Source organism: Rhodamnia argentea, chromosome 9 (genome assembly GCF_020921035.1).
Source record: "Rhodamnia argentea isolate NSW1041297 chromosome 9, ASM2092103v1, whole genome shotgun sequence".
NCBI lineage: Eukaryota > Viridiplantae > Streptophyta > Magnoliopsida > Myrtales > Myrtaceae > Rhodamnia > Rhodamnia argentea.
The window spans coordinates 25448526-25475098 of record NC_063158.1 but is presented as its reverse complement, the minus strand read 5'-3'; the positions used below and the strand labels follow the sequence as shown (position 1 = coordinate 25475098).

The 26573-nt window shown below is 38.2% G+C and overlaps 3 protein-coding genes across 8 annotated transcripts; 1 reads left to right on the top strand and 2 right to left on the bottom strand.

Annotated features, from left to right (window-relative positions):
• Positions 1–2033: 2033 nt before the first annotated feature.
• Positions 2034–7439, bottom strand: LOC115742919 (EH domain-containing protein 1-like). Of its 2 annotated transcripts, none has more exons than XM_030677454.2 (16): positions 7178–7439; positions 6944–7023; positions 6262–6330; positions 6115–6172; positions 5349–5404; positions 5209–5251; positions 5067–5128; positions 4782–4901; positions 4510–4612; positions 4366–4415; positions 4132–4260; positions 3279–3530; positions 3104–3183; positions 2803–2929; positions 2526–2669; positions 2034–2454 (listed from the first exon to the last, which is right to left on the bottom strand). In XM_030677454.2, the coding sequence occupies exons 1-16, from the start codon at positions 7260–7262 to the stop codon at positions 2269–2271; spliced, it is 1644 nt and encodes a 547-aa protein (XP_030533314.1). In that variant the 5' UTR covers positions 7263–7439; the 3' UTR covers positions 2034–2268. The 2 variants fall into 2 exon arrangements, with proteins under 2 accessions (XP_030533314.1, XP_030533315.1); XM_030677455.2 differs by having other exon boundaries at positions 4782–4895; positions 7178–7435.
• Positions 7440–9229: 1790 nt separating this feature from the next.
• Positions 9230–12093, bottom strand: LOC115742921 (RPM1-interacting protein 4-like). 4 transcript variants are annotated; one of them, XM_048285610.1, is made up of 4 exons: positions 11966–12093; positions 10277–10744; positions 9510–9713; positions 9230–9408 (listed from the first exon to the last, which is right to left on the bottom strand). In XM_048285610.1, exons 1-4 carry the CDS (start codon positions 11969–11971, stop codon positions 9373–9375), a joined length of 714 nt encoding a protein of 237 aa, XP_048141567.1. In that variant the 5' UTR covers positions 11972–12093; the 3' UTR covers positions 9230–9372. The 4 variants fall into 4 exon arrangements, with proteins under 4 accessions (XP_048141567.1, XP_048141566.1, XP_030533317.1 ...); XM_048285609.1 differs by having other exon boundaries at positions 10277–10971; positions 11966–12019; XM_030677457.2 differs by lacking the exon at positions 11966–12093 and having other exon boundaries at positions 10277–11262.
• A 5662-nt stretch (positions 12094–17755) lies between these two features.
• LOC125316595 (non-specific lipid-transfer protein AP10-like) lies at positions 17756–25814 on the top strand. Of its 2 annotated transcripts, XM_048285343.1 has the most exons (3): positions 17756–18053; positions 25525–25688; positions 25763–25814. In XM_048285343.1, exons 1-3 carry the CDS (start codon positions 17844–17846, stop codon positions 25797–25799), a joined length of 411 nt encoding a protein of 136 aa, XP_048141300.1. In that variant the 5' UTR covers positions 17756–17843; the 3' UTR covers positions 25800–25814. The 2 variants fall into 2 exon arrangements, with proteins under 2 accessions (XP_048141300.1, XP_048141299.1); XM_048285342.1 differs by lacking the exons at positions 25525–25688; positions 25763–25814 and adding an exon at positions 18327–18472 and having other exon boundaries at positions 17756–18217.
• The last annotated feature ends 759 nt before the right edge of the window (positions 25815–26573 follow it).

The window sequence follows — 26573 nt, the reverse complement described above, 5'->3', positions numbered from 1 at the left end:
ACCTCTTAATTCCAACCATATAGGCCAGCTTAAATAAAAGCCCCGTCGAGAGGCGTTGCTCCCGAACCCCCGCTCGCCGACCGGGCGGCGGGATACCCATGTCGGGGGCGCTACCCCCGAACCCCCGCATCCCACGCGCAGGGGTAACATGTCGTTGGGTAACACTTCGGTTTCCCTAAGCTCACGTGGGTATACCTGGTGTGAGAAACAAGGGTCCCCGAAGTATTCGCCAACTCCAACATTTAATGCATACTTGGGATTTCTGTGGTGAGGAAGTCTAACTTCCTAACTTTTAAACTTGTTTGACATTATAGACATGGAGCATCAATATAAAAGCCAACTGCAAGCATTTGCTCGTAAGAGGAGTCTCGCTCTGCCTACATATGGTTTTGAGCATGAGGTGGAAGAACCTATGAAACCGTGGAGTTTACATTGAAAGAAGCTGAAAATGCAGCTGCCAGGATTGCTCTGGTGTCATTGTCGATTGATACGTTTCAGGAGGAATTCAAAAATACAGTTGTTGCTGATAATTTTTGTTTCCATACCACTGCAAAATCTTTTCAATTATTACTTTTATATGTTTGTCACGTTGTTCCTTCTTTGTTTTCTAGGTTGATTGTGGTTCATACAAGAATCTTTTGCAAGAACTTACTCAGCAACAAAGTTATTACCCGTCGATTTATATGACAGCCAAACGTCGTGAACCTCATATACCAATTTTTGCTTCAACTTTGAAGATAGAAGGTGAGAGTTTTCAGGACCAAGAAGCAACTCCCCAAAAAAAAACGAAGATTGTAGTGCTGCAAAAGTTGCTTACACCACTCTCAAAGAGCGTACATCCAATAAGATACTCGTTTCTTTTTTGCATTACTTATCAATAAGCCGTCAGTATGGCATTGTACTGGATACTACTGGAAAAGGACAACTTGATTGACATTAATTGGGTCCATTCTTGTGATGTGGTATCTTTGAGAGATATCTATTTAGTAATCACTTTTTGCTTTCTTTCCAAACTATTATGTAAAGTATTTTTCTTCAGAAATGAGTTATTTGCCTTCACTTGCTCTTATAGCAAAAAGAATTTGGTGGAAACAATGTTAATGGCAGTCCTTTTCCAAGTTTTAGAGAGACAGTTGTCTTGTAAGTATTATTTCACGGTTTTTTTTTTCCTGTGTTGTCTGAGTTAAGTAATTGAAGAATAGTTGACATTCTGAAGTCTATCATTGATGCTAAATGGCGTAAGTGGCTAATTTGATTAGTTTTTGTATGACAACAAAAACTGGAAAAGATTATGCCATTCTTGTGTTTTTTTTTTTTTTTTCAGAACGTTGATATCATTCTGATGTTCTACGTTGTGGCTGACTTTAAATGCACACATGCTTTGAGGCAGTGCGTGCTATGAGATTTAAGCTTGAATGTGTAAGTACCGGTCCCTATTTATATTTCTTGTGTGAATTGCTTCTGAGCATCAGAAAAGAGTTCCATATATAGTGGTGCTTGCAATATAGTGAACAAAATGGAAGGTCCATTGCATGATCTGGGTCAAGTTGCTCCACCCAAGTCTATTATCCCATCATTGAAGTTGCAACTTCAACAGCCAAATCCATGGTTAGTTTGATTGTCTATGTGAGAGCTCTGCAGCGTCGGCGGCAGAAAACATTTGCCTAAGACCTAGGACCGATGTTCGGACCCGACCCCTAGTCAGTTCTTTGCAGTTTAAAAAAACTTGGGAAGATAATACCTTTACAATTAACACGTGAGATGCACGGAGGTGCCGGGTCATTTCAGATAAACCCAAGTTCTACTTTTGGCCGCTACAATTTGAGTGGCAATTTTTCGATGAAGCTGCAAATTTTTTTCACGAAATCTCTTTCTACACTAGTTGGAACATTCCCTTGCAAAACTTGATATTTATGCATCCAAGGAAAACTTTTGATGCATGCTCTAGTCGACCATTCAAACCAAGTAAAGGCGACGTCTATCAAATTAAGATTCGTGTGATGGGATCAAAGATGGGAGAACTTTTTGACTCATTTTGCTAATTGCCACCTTTACGAATTCCTGCTTTATCCGTCTTTGGTGTAGACAAACCCATACGTTCTACGGAAATATAAACCGAAACAAAACGATATCTATAATAAACCTGATAGCCCCATCTGAGGATGTGATGGAGCATCGGAGGCCAAAAATTGCATTGGTTTTTCAGATAACATACCATGTAGCAAGAGAAACATTGCCTCAACCGAGAAAGCACGAACCCTAAGAGATTCATTCATAAGGATTTCTGAAATTCTTCAGGAGCTCAGGGATCTCGTAGCCGAGCATGTCGTCAACGGCTTGTATCATCTTGGGCTTCAGCTTTTCGAATTTGTCAATGCTATAGCCACTCAAGACCTCTTTGAAATGCTCGACGCTGGGAAAATCACCTGCCGGTAGATGGTATTCCCTTTGAACCTATTACAAAGCACATATATAGATCAAGTAATCTGACGTCAGCTTAGGGGAGAGAGAAAGAGAGAAGGGACCTTGGCAAATTCATCTTCAAGATTATCAATTAACCGTTGCTGAGCCTTTGCCTTGCCCATCATGGCAGGCATCTCCTTCTTAAGATGACTAATGATGTAAGCATGAATCTTAGCAGCCCTAGCACGCTTCACAAATTCATTGATCTGCGACGAACGGATGCCAGCAAGATGACTCCCAATCAGTATGCAGTAATAATTCTTAAAGTGCATTGACACTTAAAACACCAGATAAATCTGTAGAAACTAGTTTGTTAAGCTTGAAATTTTCATGACGTACCCGACGGTCACAAGCTTTCTTAGGAATGTCAATCAAATCTGCAAGAAGGTCATCCTGTTCTTTTTCGAAGAGATCACGCCCTATAGGACCCACAATGCCTTCATTAATAGGCTTGTCATTAAAGGACCTGTGATTTTGAAAATATTGGTCGGGTATCCCAACAGGTAATAAGTTAAAAGTAGACAGGATCATAAGGTAGAGGGAGAGAGCAAGTGCTAAGAAAAATCAAAGACTAAAATGCATCAGCTCGTTTTTCAAACAATCTTGCCGAGAAATAAATTTCCTCGTTCTAAAAATATACCCAACATAAACGCGTGCAACTTCAGGAGTGTTCAGCACTTTTCCAAGCGACCACATCAGTGCTCCATACACCCTCATCAGCTGTAAATAGCACAAGCAGGTTAGCTGATCCTCCCATAGAGAATATGCCTGAAAAGGCAGGTGATGAGCGGAGATATATGACCTAGACATCTTACTTGTTGCGTATCGACTTGGTCTGCTTTATTAAGAACAACACGTATCTTGTCATCATTACCACGTAGAGATGCGATAACACGCTTGAACTCATCACTGATATCAAGTTTGTGAGGATCAAACAGAAGAAGAATCAGATCACATTTGGCTGCAAACCATGATATGACCCCAGTAAAATCATAGCTCCGTTGGGTTCTTTGCTTTTCTCCAGATAGAACACCAGGAGTATCCACAAAAGTAATTTGATCAAGCAGCTGCAACCACAGCATGGAAATTTTGATGTCTATTGCAGTTATACAGAAGGCAAACTCTAAAAACCAGCGGACAAATTCTACTTCAAGTTCCTGCACTTTCATGTTTTTTTTAATTAAGCCATTATTCGTTTGGTTTGTCTAATCAAGTATTTCTATTTGCACAAATTATCTATCAAGTGCCTTCAAAACCAAATCTGGCAAAATCAGGCTGACATGACCGTCGGATGACGCCCTAGTGTGACGTCGACAATATTTTCAAAGATCAAGACCCAAGAGCACGGTTAAAAAAGAGATTATGAGTGGAAGAAGAGGATATTTTGTCTCCTTTTTTTTTCATGGTAAAATCCCAGATCAGAACAATGTTGTCCACATTACTCTCGGATATTGCAGATGACACTTTAGTGGATTTGACCGTATAAGATGCCAGAGGGACTTAATCGACAATTCGTGCAAATAGAATGACCTGACTAGGAAAAATAAAAGGACAGGGACTTGATTAGAAAACATGTGAAAGTATAAGAACGAAAAGTATAATTTTTTCAAAACCAGTTTTAAGACGGCAAGTAATATTTGAATAACCAGAAGCAAGTCAACAACTCACAGGGTGTGGCATCTGGGAACACTCAAATTTTGACAAAAATGCTCCTCCAAATTTCGTCAGTCCGTTGAAGGGCATGTCTGCATGGACAGCAATTGTGTTCCCCGGGATGCTTCTCTCATCCGGTCCAGACTGAGTATAAAGTAAATTAAGCTCATAAGAGCAGATAAAAATCATGAATAATCCACGTAAAAGTAGTTAATGCAAGTCAATTGCAGGAAAAAACACTTAACATACCATGACAACAACAAATCTATCTGTTGTAGGCTCAGGTCCAATATGAGCTCCTGTCCAGCAAAAATAGACCAAGGCAAGGCTCTTTCAATAATTTCTTATATTTGCATATAAAGACAACAAGACTACATCATAAAATTGACTAACCTGGGTATTCACCCTTCAGCAAATGCTTTATGAAAGTAGTTTTCCCTGTAGAATACTGACCAAGGAGCATCACCATGGGTTTAGCATCAAAATCACTGTTTGCCTGCAAACACATATAACTGATTACTCTTCTTATGATTCTACATCGAAAGTAGAAATAGACAGCACAAATAGAACAGAACAAACTATCCAAATTGCAGCTGCCACTCCAGAAATCGAAGAAAATAAACAATTATGCAGTATATCAATCGAGACTCCTCAATTTCACTCACCAACAAAGGGGACACAAAATCATTGAAGCGATATGCAACTTCAAGAGGCTTCAGCTTTTCTATATACAATCTCTTCAAACCATCGACAATTGATGTAACCGAATATTGAGGTGCCTGTGCCCAAAGGAGAAAGAAAAAGGCATCTATGAGAGGACGTGCAGGTAGTATAACAAATGACATGTCACGTTAAGAAATAGAAAATACCATGAAACTAAAAAGGATCACAACCAGCAAACGATCAAGAAAGTAATTCCTTGTACAACATGACAAATACTCAAAGCTCACCTTCCTCCCTGATTTCGAAGCAAACCATTGAGATGATGGCGGTGGCAGGGTCTGAGCACTTCCTGCATTGTGAGAAGTACCAGTTAACAGAAAAAGCTCACAAATAATTACTTCCAAAGTGATAACAAGAATAGTTTCTCACCATTTGTTTCAGGATCGACAACAACTGTTGAGTTCTTGATTTTCTAATTGAAGGAAAGAGGCAAAAATAAGAAACCAAGCTATGGAAATATCTAATCTTCAAGACTAGGCCATAGTGATTTACAAAAGAAATTCACTTACAGCAATCAGGGAATCCAATCCTTCCATCAGAGGAGGGTCGATCTTCTCCACATCAGCTGTCAACAGCACATACATCCATAAATCAATTAACAGACGTATCAGCAGAGCTTAAATAGCAATAATAGCATGATGTGGCATGTCAGCCATGTTTTAGGAAAACTTCTATTAGAATAGAGAGAGAAACTATTCCTCAAACTAAAAACCTCTAATATCACAAAAACATGCAGCAGCACTACCCTTTAAAAAGTACACGATGAGGGAACTTTTCTATTTTGCTATGAATGACACCCAAGCAGCAGAAGATTAGACACTCGTAAGCAAAATTAAATTGTGAACAAACTGAAACTGTAATTATTGTATAAAACAACCTGAAATTGTAATTCACCAGGAGAAATAGATTGTTTCACTATTTGTAAAGAAACTTTCCCTATTGCTGAGGTAACTGATGCAAACATGGGTGCACACACTTATAGCACTGTGCCAAGAGGGACAACAATCGTGGTATGAGGCAATTTCTATCCCATTCCATATTGTCATTCTGGTCAAAATGTAGGAAGAAATTGGATTAGTGGTGATCCACATAAGATCCAAGTGGTCTTCACTTTTTATATTTCTCTTTTGGCTATTGAAATTCTTCCAATGTCAAGATAACGTTTTTTTTCTATTTATTAGCCAGTCTCCATTTCTCGAAGATAATCAGAGTAGAAATACGAAATTTAGAAAGTAAAAGCAATGTGCCTGGAAATAAAACATATGAGTAACTTGCCTTCATACTTAAGGCTGATGGAGGTTAATTGAACTCCTTCTTGTGCCAGAGAAATCAGCTGTTCACTTCGACATGTTAAAATAGAAATTGCATCCTACAAGTTATCAAAAACAATACACACCAGAAACAAACGCGACAAAGCATAACCTGCATAGCGATGATAAACTCGTGAAAGCCAAGAAACCCTTGACGTTTGGAATCTGCGATGGCCCAAACCTGCAGAGAGGTCAAACAACTCACAAGGTTAGGTTTAGGCAACAACTGGCTCCCAATTGAGTACCAGTGATTCCACCCAAAACAAAAACAATCCACATCTCAAAATTGATGAGAATGACTGTAAAAAACCATAGCCTAGGAAGAGTGGAGACAGTCATTAATCACAATTAGATAAAATTAAGTCATGCCTAGACTTTACCTAATTGCGCAAGTTACCATATGCTCCAATTCAAGCAGAACTCCACTATGTGTGATCATGATAGAGTGTTTCAAAAGTGAGCTCAAAGATATAATTTGCAGAACACAGTCAGCCTGAAACTTGAACTATCCGTTATCAAGCAACGACTTGCTCTTTCAATCCTATTTTTGGCCAAATGCGCAGCACTTCCCACATTCAACTTCACATGTTCAATCCCCTATAATAACCTATGCAAATCCCCTAAATGGAATCATAAGCGAATAAAGCACTGCCCAAAAGGTCCACTGTCATTTTGTTTATTATCGGAAAATAGGGCAACTCATTTCCACAGCGAACTAATCAAACCGCAAGCATGAAATCGAGATGATCAACTTTTTTTTTTCCGAACTCTTAACAATGGACAAACACGAAAACCTGCTTGAGCTCCTCTCGCGAAAGCTTCGACATGGCGAAGAACTTCGTGGCGGCATTTCCAGTGATGCGCCCATCTCCATCTACATCCAGTCGCCAAACGAAGAACAGTAAGGAAGCGCTCGAGAAGATCACGATCCAGCAACGTTTCCCAGGTCCGATCGGGCCCGCGAATCGCCGAACAAGCCAAACGCGACTCTGATCAGAAAGCCGTTCCAAGAGCAGAGAAACGCAAACCTGAATCGGCGAAGTTGAACCACTCCTGATAGATGCGCTGGTGGTCCTTCGAGCAGGAACCCAACGTGCCGGACTTAACCTCCATGGTCGGCGAGAGAGGTTGAAGAAATTGGAAAGCGTCGGAGTGAAGTGGAAGTGAGAAGGGGAGAGAGATTTTCTATCAGTTTTTGGCGCTTTGGGACACTTTTCGCTTGATTTCTTAGGTTTAAACGGCGCCGTTTGGGATTTCAAACAATGAACAAAACGCTCTGGATTTTTTTCGATTTTTGAACGAGTTCCGCCGTGAGGAGATTGTGCTTGTGTACTCCCGCGCGTTCATTAGTCCCGTGGACCCTACGGGAGAGTGACAGCTGGCAGGCTTTGAGTGGGCAGTGGGGCTCTCGATTAGACGGAAAATTAACGTGGACGCGATTAATCTGTGCTGGACGCTTGATTGAATTCCAAGGCTCTTTGCCCGAGCTCAATTTGAAGTTTGAAAGCCTATCAATCAGGCTGTCTATGTGGGCCCTGCATTGGGCCCATGGAATCAATTGCGTAATGAGATGGATTTTAAATTTTCCTATCATGAGAAAGGCCAAAGATAGTCCGATCTGGAGGGAGTGATCGAAACACGAGATTGTTCTTATTTTATGATATTTGGAACATTAGGTCCTATTCGTATCGGGCATACACATGTCCGTTTCTTAGTAGTCGAGTATTTTCCATGAGTTGAAACAAGATGGATTTTATCGTGTTATATGTATATTTGATTAAATTTTAGGGGTAATCATTTTTGTGATAGATAGGTTCCAAATTAAAAAAGGTGAAATCTACCATTTCAGAGTTGGTTTCTGATTGTTTGAATCGGGGATCAAGCCAAGCTACTTCCTTTTTTATCGCCCCCGGAATCTCGCCGATTGATTCTTGGGTCGACTTGAATACTAGAGCTATTCTTTTTTTCATACTTTAAACAAACTTTAAGTAGTATTTCTATCCTTTTAGAAAAATATACTACGGGAACAACCTATGATATAGTGGTTAAGACATCGATGGATTTCATTGGCATTCCAAGATCGAAATCCCAAATTTTTAAGGATTAATACCACGAAAAATCCCAAGCTAGTACACCTATGACAAATTTACCCTAAATTATTCTTTTAACTATGAAAAATCCAAAACCGGTACACATGTGACAACTTTACCCCAAACTATTCTTTTGACCACCAAAAATCCTAAATTGGTATATCCGTAATAAATTTACCCCGAATTAATTTTTTTAGCTATGAAAAATCACAAATTGGTACATCTGTAACAAATTTATCCTCCGTTAAATATGATTAATACCACGAAAAATCTCCAGTTGATACACTTGTGGCAAACATAGGGTAAAAACCTCAAATTGGTATATCCGTGAACCGCCACGTGCCACCTAACTCAACAATTTGACGATTAGATTTAACGAAATCTAACGAAGAGTAAATTTGTCATAAGTGTACTAATTTGAGGTAAATTTATCACAAATGTACCAATTTTGGATTTTTTGCGGTCAAAAAATAATTTTTTGGTAAATTTATTATAAATATATTAATTTAAAATTTTTCGTGATATTAACCATTTTTTTTAATCCAAGAACCTACTTAGTTAGGTAAAGGCCAGTCGAACTGGCCCCATTACTCATGGTAGTAAGTTTGGCTTTCTCTCTATTAGTTCTTAAGTCGTGATTATACAAATGAATAGTCATGTTTGAATCAAATAACTCATTTGTACGAATATGAACCCAGAGACCGAAACGAAAGGCTTAACACTACAGGCTTAAATCATGATTCAATCAAGTGAGGAGATCAACGGTAACGAACCACTTTTGCAATGATCTGCTCAAGCATTGTTGATTCCAACCTTAGCTTGAATTGTTTCTCATGTCTGGAGCAACTCAAGCTAATGTCAGTGTCACAATTGCAATCCTTCTAAGGGAGAATCAAATCAAAACTTGCCATTTCTTATGCAAGGCATGAACACTTAACTCTTTTAATTCCCTGGACAAGGAGGGAAAGAAAGAGTTTAAGCAAAGGAATGTGGAAAAAATATATAAATCTCAATCAAACAAACTGTTTTAAGTCTTAAGCATCAACCCATTTCGCAGTAATCATCGAAATCGAAACTATAATATGTCGTGTCTTAGGCGGAAAGCCGAGATGCAAACGTGAAGCTTCCTAGAATCACTCCCTCCCTCCAAAACATAGACCGCAACATATCTGCAAGAACGTTCCAAATCCAAGATCATTAATCTGTGAGGAATGCTGATGAAAAAGGGGACATATGCTAATGAGCAGAACCGCTGGTTATATTGGGATACCTTTGATCTGGAGGAAGAAGAGCTTTCTTGCTTCTTCTGATTGCTTGAGTAGGTGTTCGGCTCGGGGGGCACGACTGGGAACTTGGAGGACGTGTTTTGCTTTTCCTCTTTCACTTTGTTGAAGATGACGGTGAAGCTCTCTCCCGATGTCGGATCGGTTTCATCCCAGGCCCCGAATTTAGGTATTGAAGGTGCTCTCCGATGCTGTGTACCCCCGGAAAAACAGAAAAAAAGGCACAATGTCATACCAAATTATCACCGTCGTTGCAGGGATTGATCATGGAGCACAATGACTATATTATTGCCAGTTGAGAACAAAGAAAATGAATCTGAAAGCAACGCGCAGCAGCGTCATGTATGCTCATAGAAACACAAGATTCCTATTAGCAATGACTTTATCCATAAAGGGTAGGAGATTCTCCAGAAGAAACATGAGATTTGCTTCTGGTGGCAACGTGCCATGGATGACGCCATGACAGTTCCTCATTTGGGCAATTATTCTTTTTCTGGCTTGAGATCTGAATGATGCAGAATTGGTGAGAAGAATGAGCAATCTTACCATTTGTGGTGAATCTACTTGAAGCTCATCTATGACAGAATGCCAATGACCATTTTACAGAAGCACTTTGCTCATGCTATTACCTTGTAATAACTTCCATTAGCATATGAAAGGGCTAATCACCTGCTAGAGAAGGCTACTAAGGTGAAAAAATTCACAGCAATTAGGTGTGCTAGATTGAATCTGAGATTGCAAAGTCCAAACTTACGGAATCATCGGACGGTTGACTTCCACTCCTTTGTCTTGCATGCTTTGGGACACTAGCCACGGAGGGCGACAAGCTGTTGCTGCTCTCCGTTAGCCCTTTATTGCGGTCTAGCCTAGCACGATGTCGACTCGAGTTCCGGCGCGAATCGGAACTGCTCTTTTCACTCCCAGATTCTGACCGAACGCTGGTGCGGCTCGCTGTACTCTTGTATTGATCTGATGGGGTCCTCCGGTGCGCACTGACCATTCTGTGCCCTTCACTTATGTTCTGCTCAAAAGCATCCGATGCTCGGCGATCGTCATCGATCTCGATGCCTCCTCTCCCGAACATGAACATCTCCGGGTTCTCCTTGGGATCGTTCGGATTCATCTTCACACCTGCTTTCTCCTTGCGCGCGTTCTCAAAGCAGGTCGTGTACGGTATGTTGTCGCTGTCCCAGTTTCCGAACTTTGGAACGTGCGAATGTTGCTGCGGCAAAGCCATCCGCAACAAGCGAACGGTGATTCACTGATTCTTAAGAACAACAGACAACTAAAACATCGACCGCCTCTTTGCTTTTCAAACAATTATGGGGTTAAAGATTTCTGGTGGGTATCAAAGTCTTTTGGGTGGGAGTTGCATACTGAACTAATCTCTGTCAGTCCAGCTCCAACCCTCTGAACGTGCCAACTTTATCTAGAGTTTCATGAACAACCCTTCATGTTGTTGGCCAGTTGTAAACTGAGTTTGTTTCAAATGAATTTTACTTATGCAATTGTAGGAAAACCAGAGAAAAACAGAATCCTGGGATAAGGATTGTATCAGCTGGTCAGCTGAATTTCATTCAAGTGAAAAAAGAAGTTCCAGTTTGTCAAGAAAAAGAAAGAGTTACGATTCATGTGAGCATATTATCAGCCCACTTCACCTAAATTTCACCAGAAAACATAACAAGTTGTCAGCATTTAATTCCCAACTGTAGGGTGGTTACACCATCTTGCTAAGACAACTGAGGAATTACTAAAGCACACTGAGAAATTTACTATGCCCAGGACACTCATCTGTAATTTCATTTATCCCGCTTCCTTCCACCATTTCGTTCATCAAGTTGTCATGCTAAAGATATTTATACTATGCCATGGACACTTCATCTGTAATTTCAATGTCGGAGCGCCCCTAGAGTTTTGCATGTTCATCTCGTACTCGCTGTACCGTCCTTGTAAAATTCGACATAGTATTTCAACAGGAGGTCATATTCGAACCGCTCTCCATTTAAAATCTAACTCATGCTTTAGTCTTACGTCCAATCTCAGCCTTTACAGTACACAAGGTGATATAGTATTTCAAATTTAAAGGGTGGTTTAACAAATCATCAAGCTTTTAGAGGAACTGAGAATCATCCTCTAATCACCGCCGATAATACGAATAAGGAGAACTCGGTTACAGCCATTTCTGTACATTCAATATACTCTATGGAGGCAAATACTTGTTCGATTGAGTATTCACTCGTAACTTCTGCGACAACAAACTCGAAGCAAGAAATTCAAGAGCTCAAAAAAACAGAGTCCTGTCTGCAAAATCCATTCAAACCCTCTACCAGACACTAAACCACGAGCAAAAGGAATTAGAAGCTAATTGCATCTAAAACACACAAATTTTCTCAAACACCCTGAAGAAGTCAGTCAACAATAACGATGGTCGAAGAGCACTTACCGCCATTGTTGAGGTGGCTCAGGTTTTGAACAGAAGCAGCTTCTTAAGCCCTTTTTTATCTGATTGGATGAATAGAGATCAGTGAGGTTTGAAGGAGGATGAAAGCTGTTCAGTCAAGGCAGCAGAATTTCCCGGGTGGGCTTCGACTTAAAAATTGTAAATCCCAAAGATGAGCGGACGATACACGAACTTCTGATCAATGTCGAGTATCAATAAGAATGCCATTTGGGACGCGCGACCGGCCAGGATGTCTTTTGTTGCAGTCTCTTTGTTTGCGGTGAAATCTCCGCCAAATGTTCAGATGACCGTGACTTGAATTTTGTCATCTCTTTTGCATCATGCACGAACCATCTTAGCATATAGAAAACAACGTTTCAAAAGGAAAGAAACAAGAAATTGGGGTGACCACGAGAGTGCACATCAAGCATTTTGTCCATGATATCGTCTCCATACGGTGAGAGGATGACGTTCCGACAAATATTTAGAACTTTTATTCATTTTACAATCTAGCATTTGGGTTTTCTTTTTTCATTCAACCAAGTACGTCGACTTTGGGCCGATGCGAGATCTCTCTTGGATTATATCATTACATCGTGCGATCGTACTAATGCGACTCACTTACTTAGCAAAAATTATGCCCAAACTTGTAACGTGGCTTTCTTACTAAGTAATAATTTTGTCATCTCTATTCAGGTACTTCGTAATGAGCAGAGAGATGGAGACTGTGTGTTGACTTGAACAATCTCAGCCGTCTATTGTAATTATGTCGAAGAGGTTACATTGGTTGCTCGTATGAATAATTAACAGCTATTCACATGTGTTATTGTCTAATTTGACATTTTTCATTTGCGAGCTTAACAGAGATCTTATACCGACCCACATTTAAAATAATTAGGTACTTACTTGAATTATAAAACGGACAAAAGTTGAACTTCAATTCCTCATCGAATTTTATAATGCATTTGACGATGTCACTATGATTGGTGGTAACCAAGTGCAAATGTGATTATTTTATATGTTTCACCATATTTTAAAAAAGATTTAAGCAAGTGCAAAACGTAATAAAATATACTTTTTATGGTCGCATGGCACTAGCAGTTCATAATATGTAAAAGGTACCAAGTTTTTTTAACTGTATGAAGCCAAGATGGTTTGTTATAATTACATTAAAAATGTCATAAAATAAAAATAAAAAAGGATTGTACAGTAAATGTCAGATTTTATATTTGAGTTAATACCACGAAAAACCTCAAACCGATACACTTGTGGTAAAGTTATCCCAAATTATATTTTTAACCATAAAACATCCCAAACTAGCGCACCTATAACAAATTTACCCCAAATTATTTTTTTGATCACCAAAAATCTCAAAATGGTACATATGTGATAAATTTACACAAACTAATTTTTTTGACCATCAAAATTTTCGAATTGGTACATCTATGACAATTTTACCCTTTGTGAGTTTCCGTTAAATTTCACCATCAAATTATTGAGTTGGATGATACGTGACGGTTGCCTAGTGTAGCAGTTTGATATTTTTACCCTCTATTTGTCACAAGTGTATCATTTTAGGATTTTTCATGGTATTAACCTAATTTAACTGAAACTAATAAACGATAAATTTGTTATAAATGTATCAGTTTTTGGATTTTTTTTATGCTAAAAAAAATTAGTCTTTGGTAAAATTATCACAAGTGTACTAATTTGGAGTTATTGGTGGTAAAAAATATAATGTAGGATAATTTATCACAAGCGTACCAATTTGGGTTTTATTATGGTCAAAAAATAATTTGAGATAAATTTGTTATAGATGTACCGGTTTGAATTTTTACATGGTCAAAAAAATAATTTTGGTAAATTTATTATATATGTACCAATTTGAGGCTTTTGGTGGTACTAACCTTTTATATTTCTAAAACTCTACCACTTGCCTACTTTTGGAAAAAGTTTCTCGTGGGCACGGTCGTGCCGTTAGTAACTAGAAATAACCATCTTTGAAATGCCCAAAACTCCTGTGGTCCTATCCCGACTCACGTGCTTGAAAATTGCCGGATCAAGTGAGTCTCGGCGTGTACAGATCGATTGGATTGCATTCGTAAGTACGTGACGATAAATTTTGCTTTGTTTATTTCGTGAACATTTAATTATTTAGAAAATATATATTTTAAAATGATCGCTTATATCGCTTACAAAAATAAATGAACAAAAACATATTTTCATCGTTTAAGGAAATGTTTAGATATAAATTGTTGTCGGTGATGAAAACATTTTCCATTGACTAATTATGTCAAGTGATATAAACGGTCATTTTTAGGAAAATATTTTCCAAATCATTCATTTTTCGCAAAACAAATGAAATTTAAGCGTGATTTACACATGTTTTGTATTGAAAGTATTAAAACTTGTCACGAAGATGCAATTTAGTCCAAAAATTTCAAAAAGTACAATAAAATTCTAAAGCTTGTCAACTTTATGCAATCTAGTCTTTTCATTAACTCCGTTCAATTTGAAAATCAGAAAATGTTGACGTGATTTTTTTTTCTATTTTCTCTCTCTTACGTAGCGATGTTATGGCTATATCATGAAATACTAGGCTAAAACGACGTCGTTTTAGCCCAAATATGATTTTTCTAGTAAAATTTTTGTTTAAATTATATTAGAATAAGCAAACACAAAAAAGAGATTAAAAAAAAAAAAGGAAAAGTCAGGCGCGCTACCTCACTATTACTGGGCCCTGATTTGGCGATGGTGGCGGGGCGAGGGCAAGGGCCTATTTTGCCTTCTTCCTCCATTTTTTTTTATAAAGAAAAACAAGTTTATTTTTAATATAGTTTAAATATATTATTTAAATAAAAAAAATAGGATTAAAAAAATGTTGTTTTAGCCTAATGTTTCATGTTTCAATCACGTCAGCATTACATAGGAGAGAGAAAATAAATAAAAAAAAAGACCACATCAGCATTTCATATTATCCAAATTAAACAGAATTAATGAAAATGCTTGATTGCACCAATTTGAAAAGTTTTAGGATTTCATTACACCACCGGACATGCACACGCTCGCTACACTAAATCAAACAAAATACTTAGGAGAAGGCATGAAAATGGCCAAGCCATCGAGTGAAATTAGTGTTTCGAGTCCAATAATGTTCCTTGTGGTAACGAGCACGGTCGAAATGAATCGCCAGAACCGAATGGTGGAGACCCGGGCAGCGAGGGCCGAAGCCGACTTGTTGCGTCGCACACGCCCTTCTAGAACGACAAGCGGCCGATGCCGGCCATGACTTGCTGTATGGGCATGCAACCGTTGGACTGGAAGGCGAATAGCACAGCTGAGCTAACGCGAGATCTGTGCGAGTGCTGGCAACACCATCGTTCTTCTCGGAGTCGGCTCCGCATGGGCTAAGCCGATCCCCCAGTATTGCCATATTCAGTTTTCCGTGCCGGTCGATTCTAACTTCAGTTGCAGCACGTTAACTGCGGGGTGTTGGACCCTGACCTGAAGATGTATGCGACGGGATCAATTGATTGAAGTCCAAGTAAAAGGAGAAATTAGAAAATTTAGTGAATTTCAATTCACGTACCAAAGTCAAAACATAAGAGAATCCAGATAAGCTGATGTTTCACGAAACAAAAAATGCATGTCACAATGAGAGTAGCCATTCTAATTGAACACTCTAAGCTTCTAATCTATCTCGAATTTGAAATTTTGTGGAAGCGCTGTCAACTCTTCTTGAAAACTCGAGTCATTAGATGAATGCATGTTTCAATATTTAAATAATTTTATATCAAGGAAAACAGAGAAATTTGTCAAAAGAGTTATAAACATATTGTAAGGACGCTAATTTAGTTCTAATCTTTTCATTTTAGCCAATATAGTACTAAATCTTTTGGCGGTTTTCCATTTTAGGCCCGAAATCGTTAACATGGTGGTTCAATCAATTCTAACCATCTTACATGGTACGGCCGGTGGGAACTTGGATTATCTTAAATGAAAAATGTCGTTTTGTAATTTTTTTAAAAGAAAAATTGTCTAAATTCTTTCCTTTTTTCTTTTTAAAAAAATCATAAAACCGTAAAAGAATTGCAAGAAAACATTGTTTCATTTAAAATCGTCCACGTTAGCTGCTGGTGATGATCAAAGGTATTGAATCATCATGCCAGCAATTTTCGACCTAAATTGATCAGATCGGCTCTCTTGAAAAATCTTCAAAAAGTTTTGGACTTTGTTGGTGAAATTAGAAAGTTTAATACTAAATTTGCGGCATTGCATTAGGTTTAGCATTTTTTTGGACCATTTATGAGGACTATGTGGATTACATTTATTTATGTGAGTATCATTTGTGCAGCCCTTAATAGGTCAAACATATGTTTCCTTTTTCGATTCAAAAAGTTTCTTTGATATTGCAGATTTTTCTTGCCCAAAAGTAAGATTACTCTTTTCACGCTAATAAGTTACAATGAGTGTTGATAAGTGTTATGAAATCTTTCGTAAAAGTTAGTAAATTAGCAATTTTTATGTTAGCTTATCAAATTTTATTTGCATAGCTTAGTATGCAGTCCGCATTTACTACTATTTAAAGTAAAGTTACTTACCTAAAATTAGCGTGTCGTACCAACTTCTGTCGGATGAAATTACCTATTAATTTTGGGTTAGCCACCCACAACTGAGTTATTTACCAACGTTTAATTTTGTTTCTCAATTTACCTACTTTTCTATTGAGTTACTAAATTTTATTTACCTTAGTTAGCAACCCATTTTATTTACTAAACTATTTTTTGGAGATTAACCACCTAAGTTAGCATGACTCACAAACTTTTATCTCATTAATTTACCACATAGTATAGGTTATCAATTCTCATTTGAGTTACTCACTAAGATTTTTTTTTTCCAAGTTGTCAACTTTTTATATTGTTTTCAAAATTTATTTGCAACTTTTAGTAACGGCTAAAACTTGCTAACTCATTTTAGAAATTATTAACTTTAATTAGACTGACTTACTAAATTTCCTTCAATTAAAATACCTACAAGTTTTGCGTCAAAAAATACTCACCAAGTTTATATTTCTTATAATCACGAACTTTATTTATATTTTACTAACTTTTTATTTATTTTTCTTAATTGGGTCTTCAATTTATCAACTCTTGATGAAATTGTTAACTTTAATTTAATTGAAATTTCTCCTCCGGTTTACCAACTAACTAGTTCTGAATTTCCAATTCTCCTTTGAGTTTAGTTATCAATTTTCATTAAGTAGTTCTCTTTGTGTAATTTTGTGTGTAAACTTTCACAACTAGTGACAGGTGTTAAATAGATTGTCTTTGCACTTAAATTGTTTATGCTCCATTTTCATTTGTATTTAGTACGACGGTTCGTGCAATGCACGCGGGTTGATTGTCTGATTAGCATCACAAAACACAACCGTTCTGCAATAGAATCACGATCAACTCGTGAGTGCCATCTTGACACGAATTGCGCGACCACCTAGAATACCATGGACGCCCAATTGTAACGTAAACAATAACCATGGACTTAACCTTAAAAACCATGTACGAGTTGTAACCCCCTTCTCATGCATGGTTGGTCAAACAGTCCGTCGCATTTGCTGTCATCCTCACATAGCATCAAATCTTCATTAGACTAGTTCTAAGACAAGGAAAATTCGTGTATTTAAATTAAATTTTGGATCACTGAAAATCCCAAACTAATACAACCGTGATAAATTTATCCCTGACCTAATTATTGGGTCACTAAAAATCTGAACACTCCGGTCTTCACCTATAAATAGACTCCATTGTCAAGCCCTTCAAAGCCACACTAGTCACTTCAGCAAACCAGACCGAAACCACCTCTATCTGTATCTCACAGGAGGAAAATGGCCAAGCAGCAGGTGGAACTAGTGTTCTCTTTTCTTTACATCGCGAGCTTGATGTTCCTCCTGGTCACGTGCATGGTCGGGAACGAGCCGGAACCGGTTGACGACATCACGTGCGAGGACGCCCTGAAGGCGCTGATGCCGTGCAAGCCCTACTTGGACAAGTCCGAACCGAAGCCGACCGGGCCGTGCTGTTTGGCCGTGGAGAAGGTGAAGGAGCTGGCAAACAGTACGCAGGTACGGCGAGATCTGTGCCAGTGCTTCAAGAAGGCCGCGCCGGGTATGGGAGTCGACCCCCAAAGAGCCAAGGCCCTTCCTGAGAGCTGCCATATTCGGGTGCCTGTGCCCATTGATCCTCAAACCGATTGCAGCAAGTAAATTAATCATCTCTCTCTCTCTCTCTCTCTCTCTCTCTCTCTCTCTCTCTCTCTCTCTCAATGGTGTCGATTCTTACTGGGAGTTTGTTTGGCATTTTGACTGCAGGGTTGAATTTGGAAGATATTACAATCTTGGGGCATGAAGAGATCTTCAAAAAAGAAAGAAACATTAGAATAATCTTGATAATGAAGTGTTGGGGTCCATGCTGTGTATGAAACAAGATCAATGAAATGAAGTTACGAGAGAAGGGAAAAAATATATAACATGAAGGAGCTTCAACAGAGTTTTTCAGTTTTAGAGAAATTTAACTTACGCTAACTATGCGAAAGTCCTCAACTTTTTATCCGTTGTCTACAAGAGATACCACTATTAACCACCTCGAATGGGCACGGAATTGCTTGGGACGTCAGTGAATTTCTGGCTTAGGAACTGGAGATCAAGTATTCGAATCCTACCAAATAAATGCAAAATATTATGGATCAAAACTACCCACACAAGTGGAAGGTTTAGATTTAACTTGTTGAAGGAGCTCGTACGATATTCCATGGGCCTCTAGAGAACTAGAACTCTGCGCTCGTGCCCTTGGATATAAAAGAAAAACGAAAGGAAAAGAAAAGAAAGACTTTCTTCCTGTTAAGTACGAGCAGTTTCTCACTAGAACCACTCACTCAATTTAGACTCACATGTTATCCACTTCATATTGTTAGTTGCGCACGTCGGAACCCAATAACTCGATAGTCTATAGAGCAAACGCTACTACTTGCATCGCAATTATACAATGTAAATTATATTGGTGATGAGTCCAACTCAATACCCTACATGTTATTGTCTAAGTGAGAAATGGTCCTAACTATTGTTGCACCACTCCATATAAGGCTACCTACGCTACATAGACTTCAAATTACTCACCATTTCTAGTAAGGCATATATCTAATTATTGGAGCGAAAGATAGACACCAGTGAATGAGGCGGAGCTTTTAACATATTTATCTTGATCATTTAATTGATTTTTGTGATTAATATGCTCAGTAAAGAATACCACATAGAAATCAATATACTAATAAGAGAAAGCATAAAATGTACTTTGATATTTGATATTGTGATTTTTTTTTTCTTTTCAGACACATAAAACTAAAAATTGTAGTAGCATTTCCCTATAAAAAAAAATGAGAAGAAATTCTTTAGACATCTTGAGTTCTTAGTTGTGCAGACTATAAATGGTCACAAATCAAGAAATAAACATTCTCCTATTTAGCCACTGATTTTATATGAAAAGATAGTTAAAGTGATAAATTCTTTGTTTGACTTGTATAAACGAAAACATCTAATCACGCATATATCACCCAAATGAACAAAATGTTAGATGTAATTTGCGACTAAATTGCATGAAAATAAAAGAGGCATATATACATATATTTTTATTTTTATTAATATATGTGTATTAAAAGAATTTAGAATGAGTACGTGCACACTACACACAACAATGGCCCCGACATTCTTCGGCACGGCCATTGAACACTTCTTGGAGGGGAATATAGGCCTATTGCGCCTAACTAAAGTACTTGCAAAAGGCGTAGGGAAGAGGAGAACATTCTTGCACCCCCGACTCCGGCCTATATAATTTGTGTCACGTGACATACCGATATGTTATCATTAATCTAATTACCACAAGTGCTCTCCTATTTAATTTAATTAGAATTATAATGGTCAACTTTTAACTCTTGTGATAATACGAGTCCCAAGATAGATTTGATTGGGTCCTATTGACCAGTATATAGTAAGTAAATCAATTCTAAAGTTGAACTCATCCTCTAAGAAAATCAATTCTAGAGTTGAACTCATCCTCGTGGTGAAGCATCATTAAAGCAGCTTTCACAAAATGAAAAATCTTACAACTTCGTTTCATATCCTGACTAACCTCTCATTAATGACCTCGCCTAAATGCCCAAAAACCTTTTGTGGAGGTGGGGTCACAGACATAGACGTCGCAACACCAAAGGAGACCTATGTGGATGCTACTCATTGAACAGTGACTAGGTCCCTTGAGCCATTTGTCTTGAGTACACCTGAATGTACTCTTATTCAAGCCCTACCGTAAATATATGCAAGGGGCCAGTGGGAGGCAATGAACTCCATTTGCACCTAATTTCGTGATTGCTAAAACACACGACATGCGCACGTGATATCGGTTTATTAATATAAGCGATCTCCTTCTTGACACAATATCTACATATGATAAGAAAGCGATCACATATGGGTTGGTCTTAAAAATTTTGGCATTCTACTTAGTTGGTAATAGGGTTGATCGGTTCTAGGATGGGTGGTTCCCACCCTAGAATTAAAAATCACTCGCTAGAGACCGGTTCCGAAAAATGCAAACCATGAACCATCCGCACATTCCATGGATCCACCCGAGAACCAAACCACCGGTTCCCGAATGGATCCATGAAACCCGTTCTACCGAGCACCAACATCAATTAAAAATGATACACTAGTGAAATAAGATCCTATAGAAGTAAAACTACGATAAACTAGTCAAAATTGAGGGCCCTAATAGATCATAATACTTGAGAGATTGGGATATTTCTAGGTGCAAGATCCTACAAAAAAAAATCACTGAATCTATGAAGTACAAGGAAGCTGATAATATTCCAAGCTGTAGAAGTAAAATTGCTGCTCCAGCAGTCTTGGGAGTCACATGAATCAAAATTTGAGAGAGATATCTTCAATTAAAAAAATATATATCAATATTATATAGATAAAGCCGGTCCGCTTGGATGGTTCCCACCTGAAATCGAGAACCGAATCGGTACCTACCGGTTACCACCCAAAATCATCCGATTGGGTACAATCCGGTCCAGTTTGGGTGGATTCCAATTTTTTTACTCACCCCTAGTTGGCAACATTAGAGCTCTTCTCCCCCATAAAGGAACAGATGAATCGCCCCTCCTCCTTATCTTGCCTCCTCATTATTTTACTATTTGATTGTCACAGATTCGTATTTAAGAAATTTATTTTTTTGTCATTTAGTGTAATCATGTCTTTTTAAAGTTTCTCATGATGGTAAGTAGACAAAAACTTCGATCGTGTTACATGCGTTATTTGAGAAGTATATAGTTCATGCAATATAATCCGTGTTGTTTCTAAAATTCTATTTTCTTGTCAATTAGCATAGTCGAATTTCGATAATTTGATTTTACGGGTGACGTCACTACTAACAATGCTATGTATGCTCACATTCTTCACGGTCCATTTTCAATTCTATCTTGTACAATAGTTGGCTATTACTACAAAACAAAACCTTTCTACAATAACTATCACAGGCAATTCGTGAGTGTCATCTCGACACGAATTGCACGGCCCATTTAGAATAGGACTTTGCTAGCATAATAGTTTTTGGGTGACTAGATTGAGAGCCACAAAATCTTAAAAAAAATGAACCCCGCAACAATTTTTAATTCTTTATTATTTATTGTTTGTGGTCCAAAATAGTCTCTTTGCATAATAGTCATCCAAAGACTCGTATGATCAATTCCCTCTAGAATACCAGCCAAATCCCATCTGATTGAAGCATAAACAAAAACCATGGACTTACCTGAAAAACCATGCACGAGTTGCAAGAATTGCATGAGAATTGTAATCTTTCGATAGAATCTAGTGTGAGGTCTCACAAAGGAATTCCTGAAATTAGATTGGAGTGGTCTCGTAAATAAGGCTTATTAAAGAACCGTGTAGCCCGTCTGATATGGCCGTGGCTGAACTGTCACTGTTGTCCCGATTCGTATGTTTGCGAATACGTGTTCTAAAGATGTAATATTTCAGAGTTGGGTGAGGCAGCTTCCTCAAAAGTTGTTGCAGATTGTCGTTCTTTTGAAGGAGCTGCGATTATTGAGATATTTGTCAAACACCGTAAAAAGTCACAGCTTCTGTTTTTTCGTTTTTACGGCTGAAGTAGTTGCATAAACTAATATTGCTTTGTTGAAAATACCTTCTAATAATGCTCACTATTTCATGTCTGGTAAGAAACCAATCTATCATTTTTAAATTTTCAGGCTTAAATATTTCAACACTAACTATTCAATACTTAAGTTTTCACGACTTATTATTCCACCGTTGTGGTCCGGTTGATCAGACGTCTCCGGATGCCTAGAGCCCTTATCTCTTAGTTCCATTTAAATATCTCAAAACTGACATTTCCGATGTAAATGAAAAAGTATTGAGGGGTTCATAGTAGAGGGGGCCATTTGGAACTGTGGGCCCGGAACCTGCCCATTAACCAGGCCCACGGTTCCACAATTTTGGAAACCGGCCCGGAACCGCCTGCTCCGGGCCGTTATTTAGTGTACCCAGGAAGGGCCAAGCAACTTCCTCTATACTGCCAAGTTAACTTGACTGTGCCCATTGATCCCGACACCAACTGCAGCACGTAAATTAATCATCTCTGTCTCTGTCTCTGTCTCTCTCTCTCTCTAAATGGTGTTGATTCTTACTTGAAGTTTGTTTGGTGTTGTTTTATTTTGCAGGGTTCCATTTGGAAGATATTACAGTCCTTGGGCATGAAGAGATCTTCGAAGAAGAAAGAAAAAAGAGAATAATCTTGTAATGTTCGGTTCCGTGCTGTGTATAAAACAAGATCCATGAAATGAATTTAAGGGAGAAGGGAAAAAAAAATAAACATGAAGGAGCTTCAATAGAATTTTTCAGCTTTTGAGAAATTTTTGATAATGCGACATTTCTTTGTCGTCCATAAGAGATACCACTATTAACCCATGGGTCGTTATATGGTTGCTTGCGAAGTTAGTGAATTTTCAACTTACGAACTGGAGATCAGATGTTTGAGTCTTACCCATTTCATGCAAACTATTCCGGGTCAAAATTATCAAGTCAAAGGTTTAGATTTATCTTGTTTAAGGAGTTCGTATGACGTTTCATGGGCCTCCAGATAGCTAGAGCTATGTGCTCATACCCCTATATTATAGAAAAAAAAACTAAAAGAAAAGAAAGAGATACCACTGTTAAGTACGAGCAATTTCTCATTTGAACCATTTATATAGTTTCGACTCGCATGTTATCCGTTCCATATTATTAGTTGAGCACTTCGGAACCCAGTAATCAGAACTCGGTAATATATAGAGCAAACTCTACTATTTGAATCACAATTCTACGGTGTATATTTTAATGGTAATGGGTCGAACTCAATTCCCTACATGTTACTATCTTAGTGACAAATCGGTCCTAAGTATTGTTGCATATATCTAGTGATGGAGCCCAAGATACTAGTGAAAGGGGCCAAAATTTTAACATATTTAACTTAACCATTAATAGAGTTTTGTGATTAACATGCTGAGTAAAGAATACCGCATGAAAAATCAATATACTAATAAGAGAAAGCATAAGATGTACTTTTATCTTTCATATTGTGAATTTTTGTTTCTTTTAAGACACATAAAACTAATAATTGTAGTAGCATTTCCCTTAAAAGATGAAAAGAAATTCTTTAGACATCTTGAGTTCTTAGTTGTGCAAACTATGAATGTTCACATATCAAGAAACGAACATTTTCCTATTTAGCCACTGATTATATACGAAAAGATAATTAAAGTGATAAATTTTCCTATGAATGAAAATGAATCGAATCTTATCAAATATTTCTATTTCTCCTTTGAATTACTCAACTATATTTCCTATGAATTTCATTTTGCACCGGAAACTATTCTAAAAGAGGTTCGAATCCATTCCGTTCGGATGTTAATCGGTCTTGGCTTGACATGGTTTTACACGTTATTGGTTCCTGACTTTGTTCGACTTGTATAAAAGAAAATATCTAATCACGCATATGTCACAGAAAAACTACGTTAGATGTAATTTGCGACTAACTTGTATTAAACTAAAAGAATGCACAAAATTAGAAAAATTCAGGACGTGTACAAGCACACTACACGCGACGATGGCCACCACATTCTTCGGCACGGCCATTGAACATTTCTTGGAGGGGAATAGAGGCCTATTGTGCCTAATTTAAGTACTTACAAAAGGCGTAGGGAAGAGGAGAACATTCTCGCACCCCTTGACTCCGGCCTATATCACTTGTGTCACGTGACATACCAATATGTTATCATGAATCTCATTACCACGAGTGCTCTACCACTTAAATTTAATTAGAATTATAACTGTTAACTCTTATGCTAACACGAGTTTCAAGATAAGACTTCACTGCGTCCTATTGACTAGCTTTGACCCCTTTCATACATGGTAAGTGAATCAATTCCAAAGTTGAACTCATCCTCATAGTGAGGCATCATTAAGAACTTTTCTTATCTTTTACCAACATTTTACTTACTTTTCTTAATCGTGTCTTCAATTTACCAACTCTTAGATGAACTTATTAACTTTAATTTAACTTATTTATCAATTTCTTCTCCGATTTATCAATGAACTAGTTCCGAATTTCCAATTCTCATTCGAGTTAGCTATCAATTTATATTAATTAGCGTTCTTTGAATTTTGCGAGTAAACTTTCGCAACTAATGATGGGTGTTAAATCAATTGTACGTGTTTTGTGCTTAAATTGTTCATAATCCATTTGTAAGTGTATTTAGTTCGACGGCTGGTGCAATGCCCGCGGGTTAACTGTCTCATTAGCATTATAAAACACAACCGTTTTGCAATAAAATCACGATCTAACTCGAGAGTGTTATCTTGACACGAATTTGCACGACCACCTAGAATACCCAGGACGCCCAATTGAAACGTAAACAAAAACCATGGACTTGACCTTAAAAACCATGTACGAGTAAACGTGGTTGGTCAAACAGTCCGTTGCATTTGGTATCATCCTCACATGGCTCCAAATCTTGATTAAACCAGTTATAAAACCAGGAAAATTCTCATGACCAGCATTTAAATTAATTTTGGATCACTAAAAATCACAAACAGATACACACAAATTTACTTTGAACTAATTCTTGGGTCACCAAAAGCCTTAACACTCTGGTCTCCCCCTATAACAGACTCCATTGTCAAGCCCTTCAAAGCCACACTAATCACTTCAGCAAACCAGAACGAAACCCTCTCTATCTGTATCTCACAGGAGGACAAGCAGCAGGTGGAACTAGTGTTCTCTTTTCTTTGCATTGCGAGCCTGATGTTCCTCTTGGTCACGTGCATCGTCGGGAACGAGCTGGAACCGATCGATGACACCTCGTGCAGCGACGCCCTTACGATTTTGATGATGCCGTGCAAGCCATACTTGAACGGGTCCGAACCGAAGCCGGCCAGGTCGTGCTGTGTGGCCGTGGAGAAGGTGAAGGAGTTGGCGAGCACGATGCAGGTACGGCGAGATCTGTGCGAGTGCTTCAAGAAGGCCACGCCCGGCATGGGAGTCGACCCCGAAAGAGCCAAGGCCCTTCCTGAGAGCTGCCAAATTCAGTTGCCTCTGCCCCTTGATCCTGAAACCGATTGCAGCAAGTAATCATCTCTCTCTCTCTCTCTCTAAATGGTGTTGATTCTTACTTGGAGTTTGTTTGGTGTTTTGACTGCAGGGTTGAATTTGGAAGATATTACAATCCCAGGGCATGAAGAGATCTTCAAAAATAAAGAAATATGAGAAAAATCTTGTGATGAAATGTTACTTGTCAGGTTCCGTGCTGTGTATGAAATAATATGAATGTAATGAAGTTAAGATAGAAGGGAAAAAAAAATTAACATGCAGGAATTTCAATAGGATTTTTCAGTTTTTGAGAAATTTAAGTTACGCTAACAATGCCGAAGTCCTCAACTGTTCTCCGTAGTCCACAAGAGATGCCACTGTTAAGCCCCTCGAATGGGCACGGAATTGCTTGGGATGTTAGTGAATTTCCAGCTTAGGAACTGGTATGTCCGAATCCTACCAAATAAATGCAAACTATTCTGGATCGAAACTATCCGCACGAGTCAAAGGTTTAGATTTAGCTTGTTCAAAGAGCTCGTGTGATATTCCATGGCCCTCTGCTCATGCCGTTGGATATAAAAAAAAAAAACGAAAAGGAATTCGACTAACTTCTATCGACATTCGATTGCGGAATTGCCCGAGAATGTCGTTGAATGACTGGCGCGTCCTCCACGAATCTTCAAATCCAAGATGGTCCGAATATAATCACAGAGAAAAATATCCAAGTTTCACAACATAAATGCTGATCGATTCTCAAAATAACGATGTATGCATTTTGTGTGTTTTTCGAGAGAGAAGGGAGAAAGAACGACGTACGTTCTTTCGTTTCTGTTTGAAAGTTCGTTATCTTGTGTCTAATGTCTTCTAACATTATCTATTTCTTTTATAGATAAGAAGATTGCGATTCGAAAGACACCTTTTCG

Excerpts from the sequence above, each read along its gene's own strand:
- LOC125316595 (XM_048285343.1), top strand. The coding sequence starts at position 17,844 with ATGGCCAAGCAGCAGGTGGAACTAGTGTTCTCTTTTCTTTACATCGCG. Across the intron at positions 18,054-25,524 it reads GCTGTTTGGCCGTGGAGAAG|GTGAAGGAGTTGGCGAGCAC; the intron begins GTGAAGGAGCTG and ends GCCGTGGAGAAG. Across the intron at positions 25,689-25,762 it reads CCTGAAACCGATTGCAGCAA|GGTTGAATTTGGAAGATATT; the intron begins GTAATCATCTCT and ends TTTTGACTGCAG.
- LOC115742921 (XM_048285609.1), bottom strand. The coding sequence starts at position 10,759 with ATGGCTTTGCCGCAGCAACATTCGCACGTTCCAAAGTTCGGAAACTGG. Across the intron at positions 9,714-10,276 it reads GTCAACCGTCCGATGATTCC|CATCGGAGAGCACCTTCAAT; the intron begins GTAAGTTTGGAC and ends GGGGGTACACAG. Across the intron at positions 9,409-9,509 it reads CTTCTTCCTCCAGATCAAAG|ATATGTTGCGGTCTATGTTT; the intron begins GTATCCCAATAT and ends ACGTTCTTGCAG.
- LOC115742919 (XM_030677454.2), bottom strand. The coding sequence starts at position 7,262 with ATGGAGGTTAAGTCCGGCACGTTGGGTTCCTGCTCGAAGGACCACCAG. Across the intron at positions 4,902-5,066 it reads CTTCGAAATCAGGGAGGAAG|GCACAGGCACCTCAATATTC; the intron begins GTGAGCTTTGAG and ends TTTCTCCTTTGG. Across the intron at positions 3,531-4,131 it reads GTTCCCAGATGCCACACCCT|CTGCTTGATCAAATTACTTT; the intron begins GTGAGTTGTTGA and ends CTGTGGTTGCAG.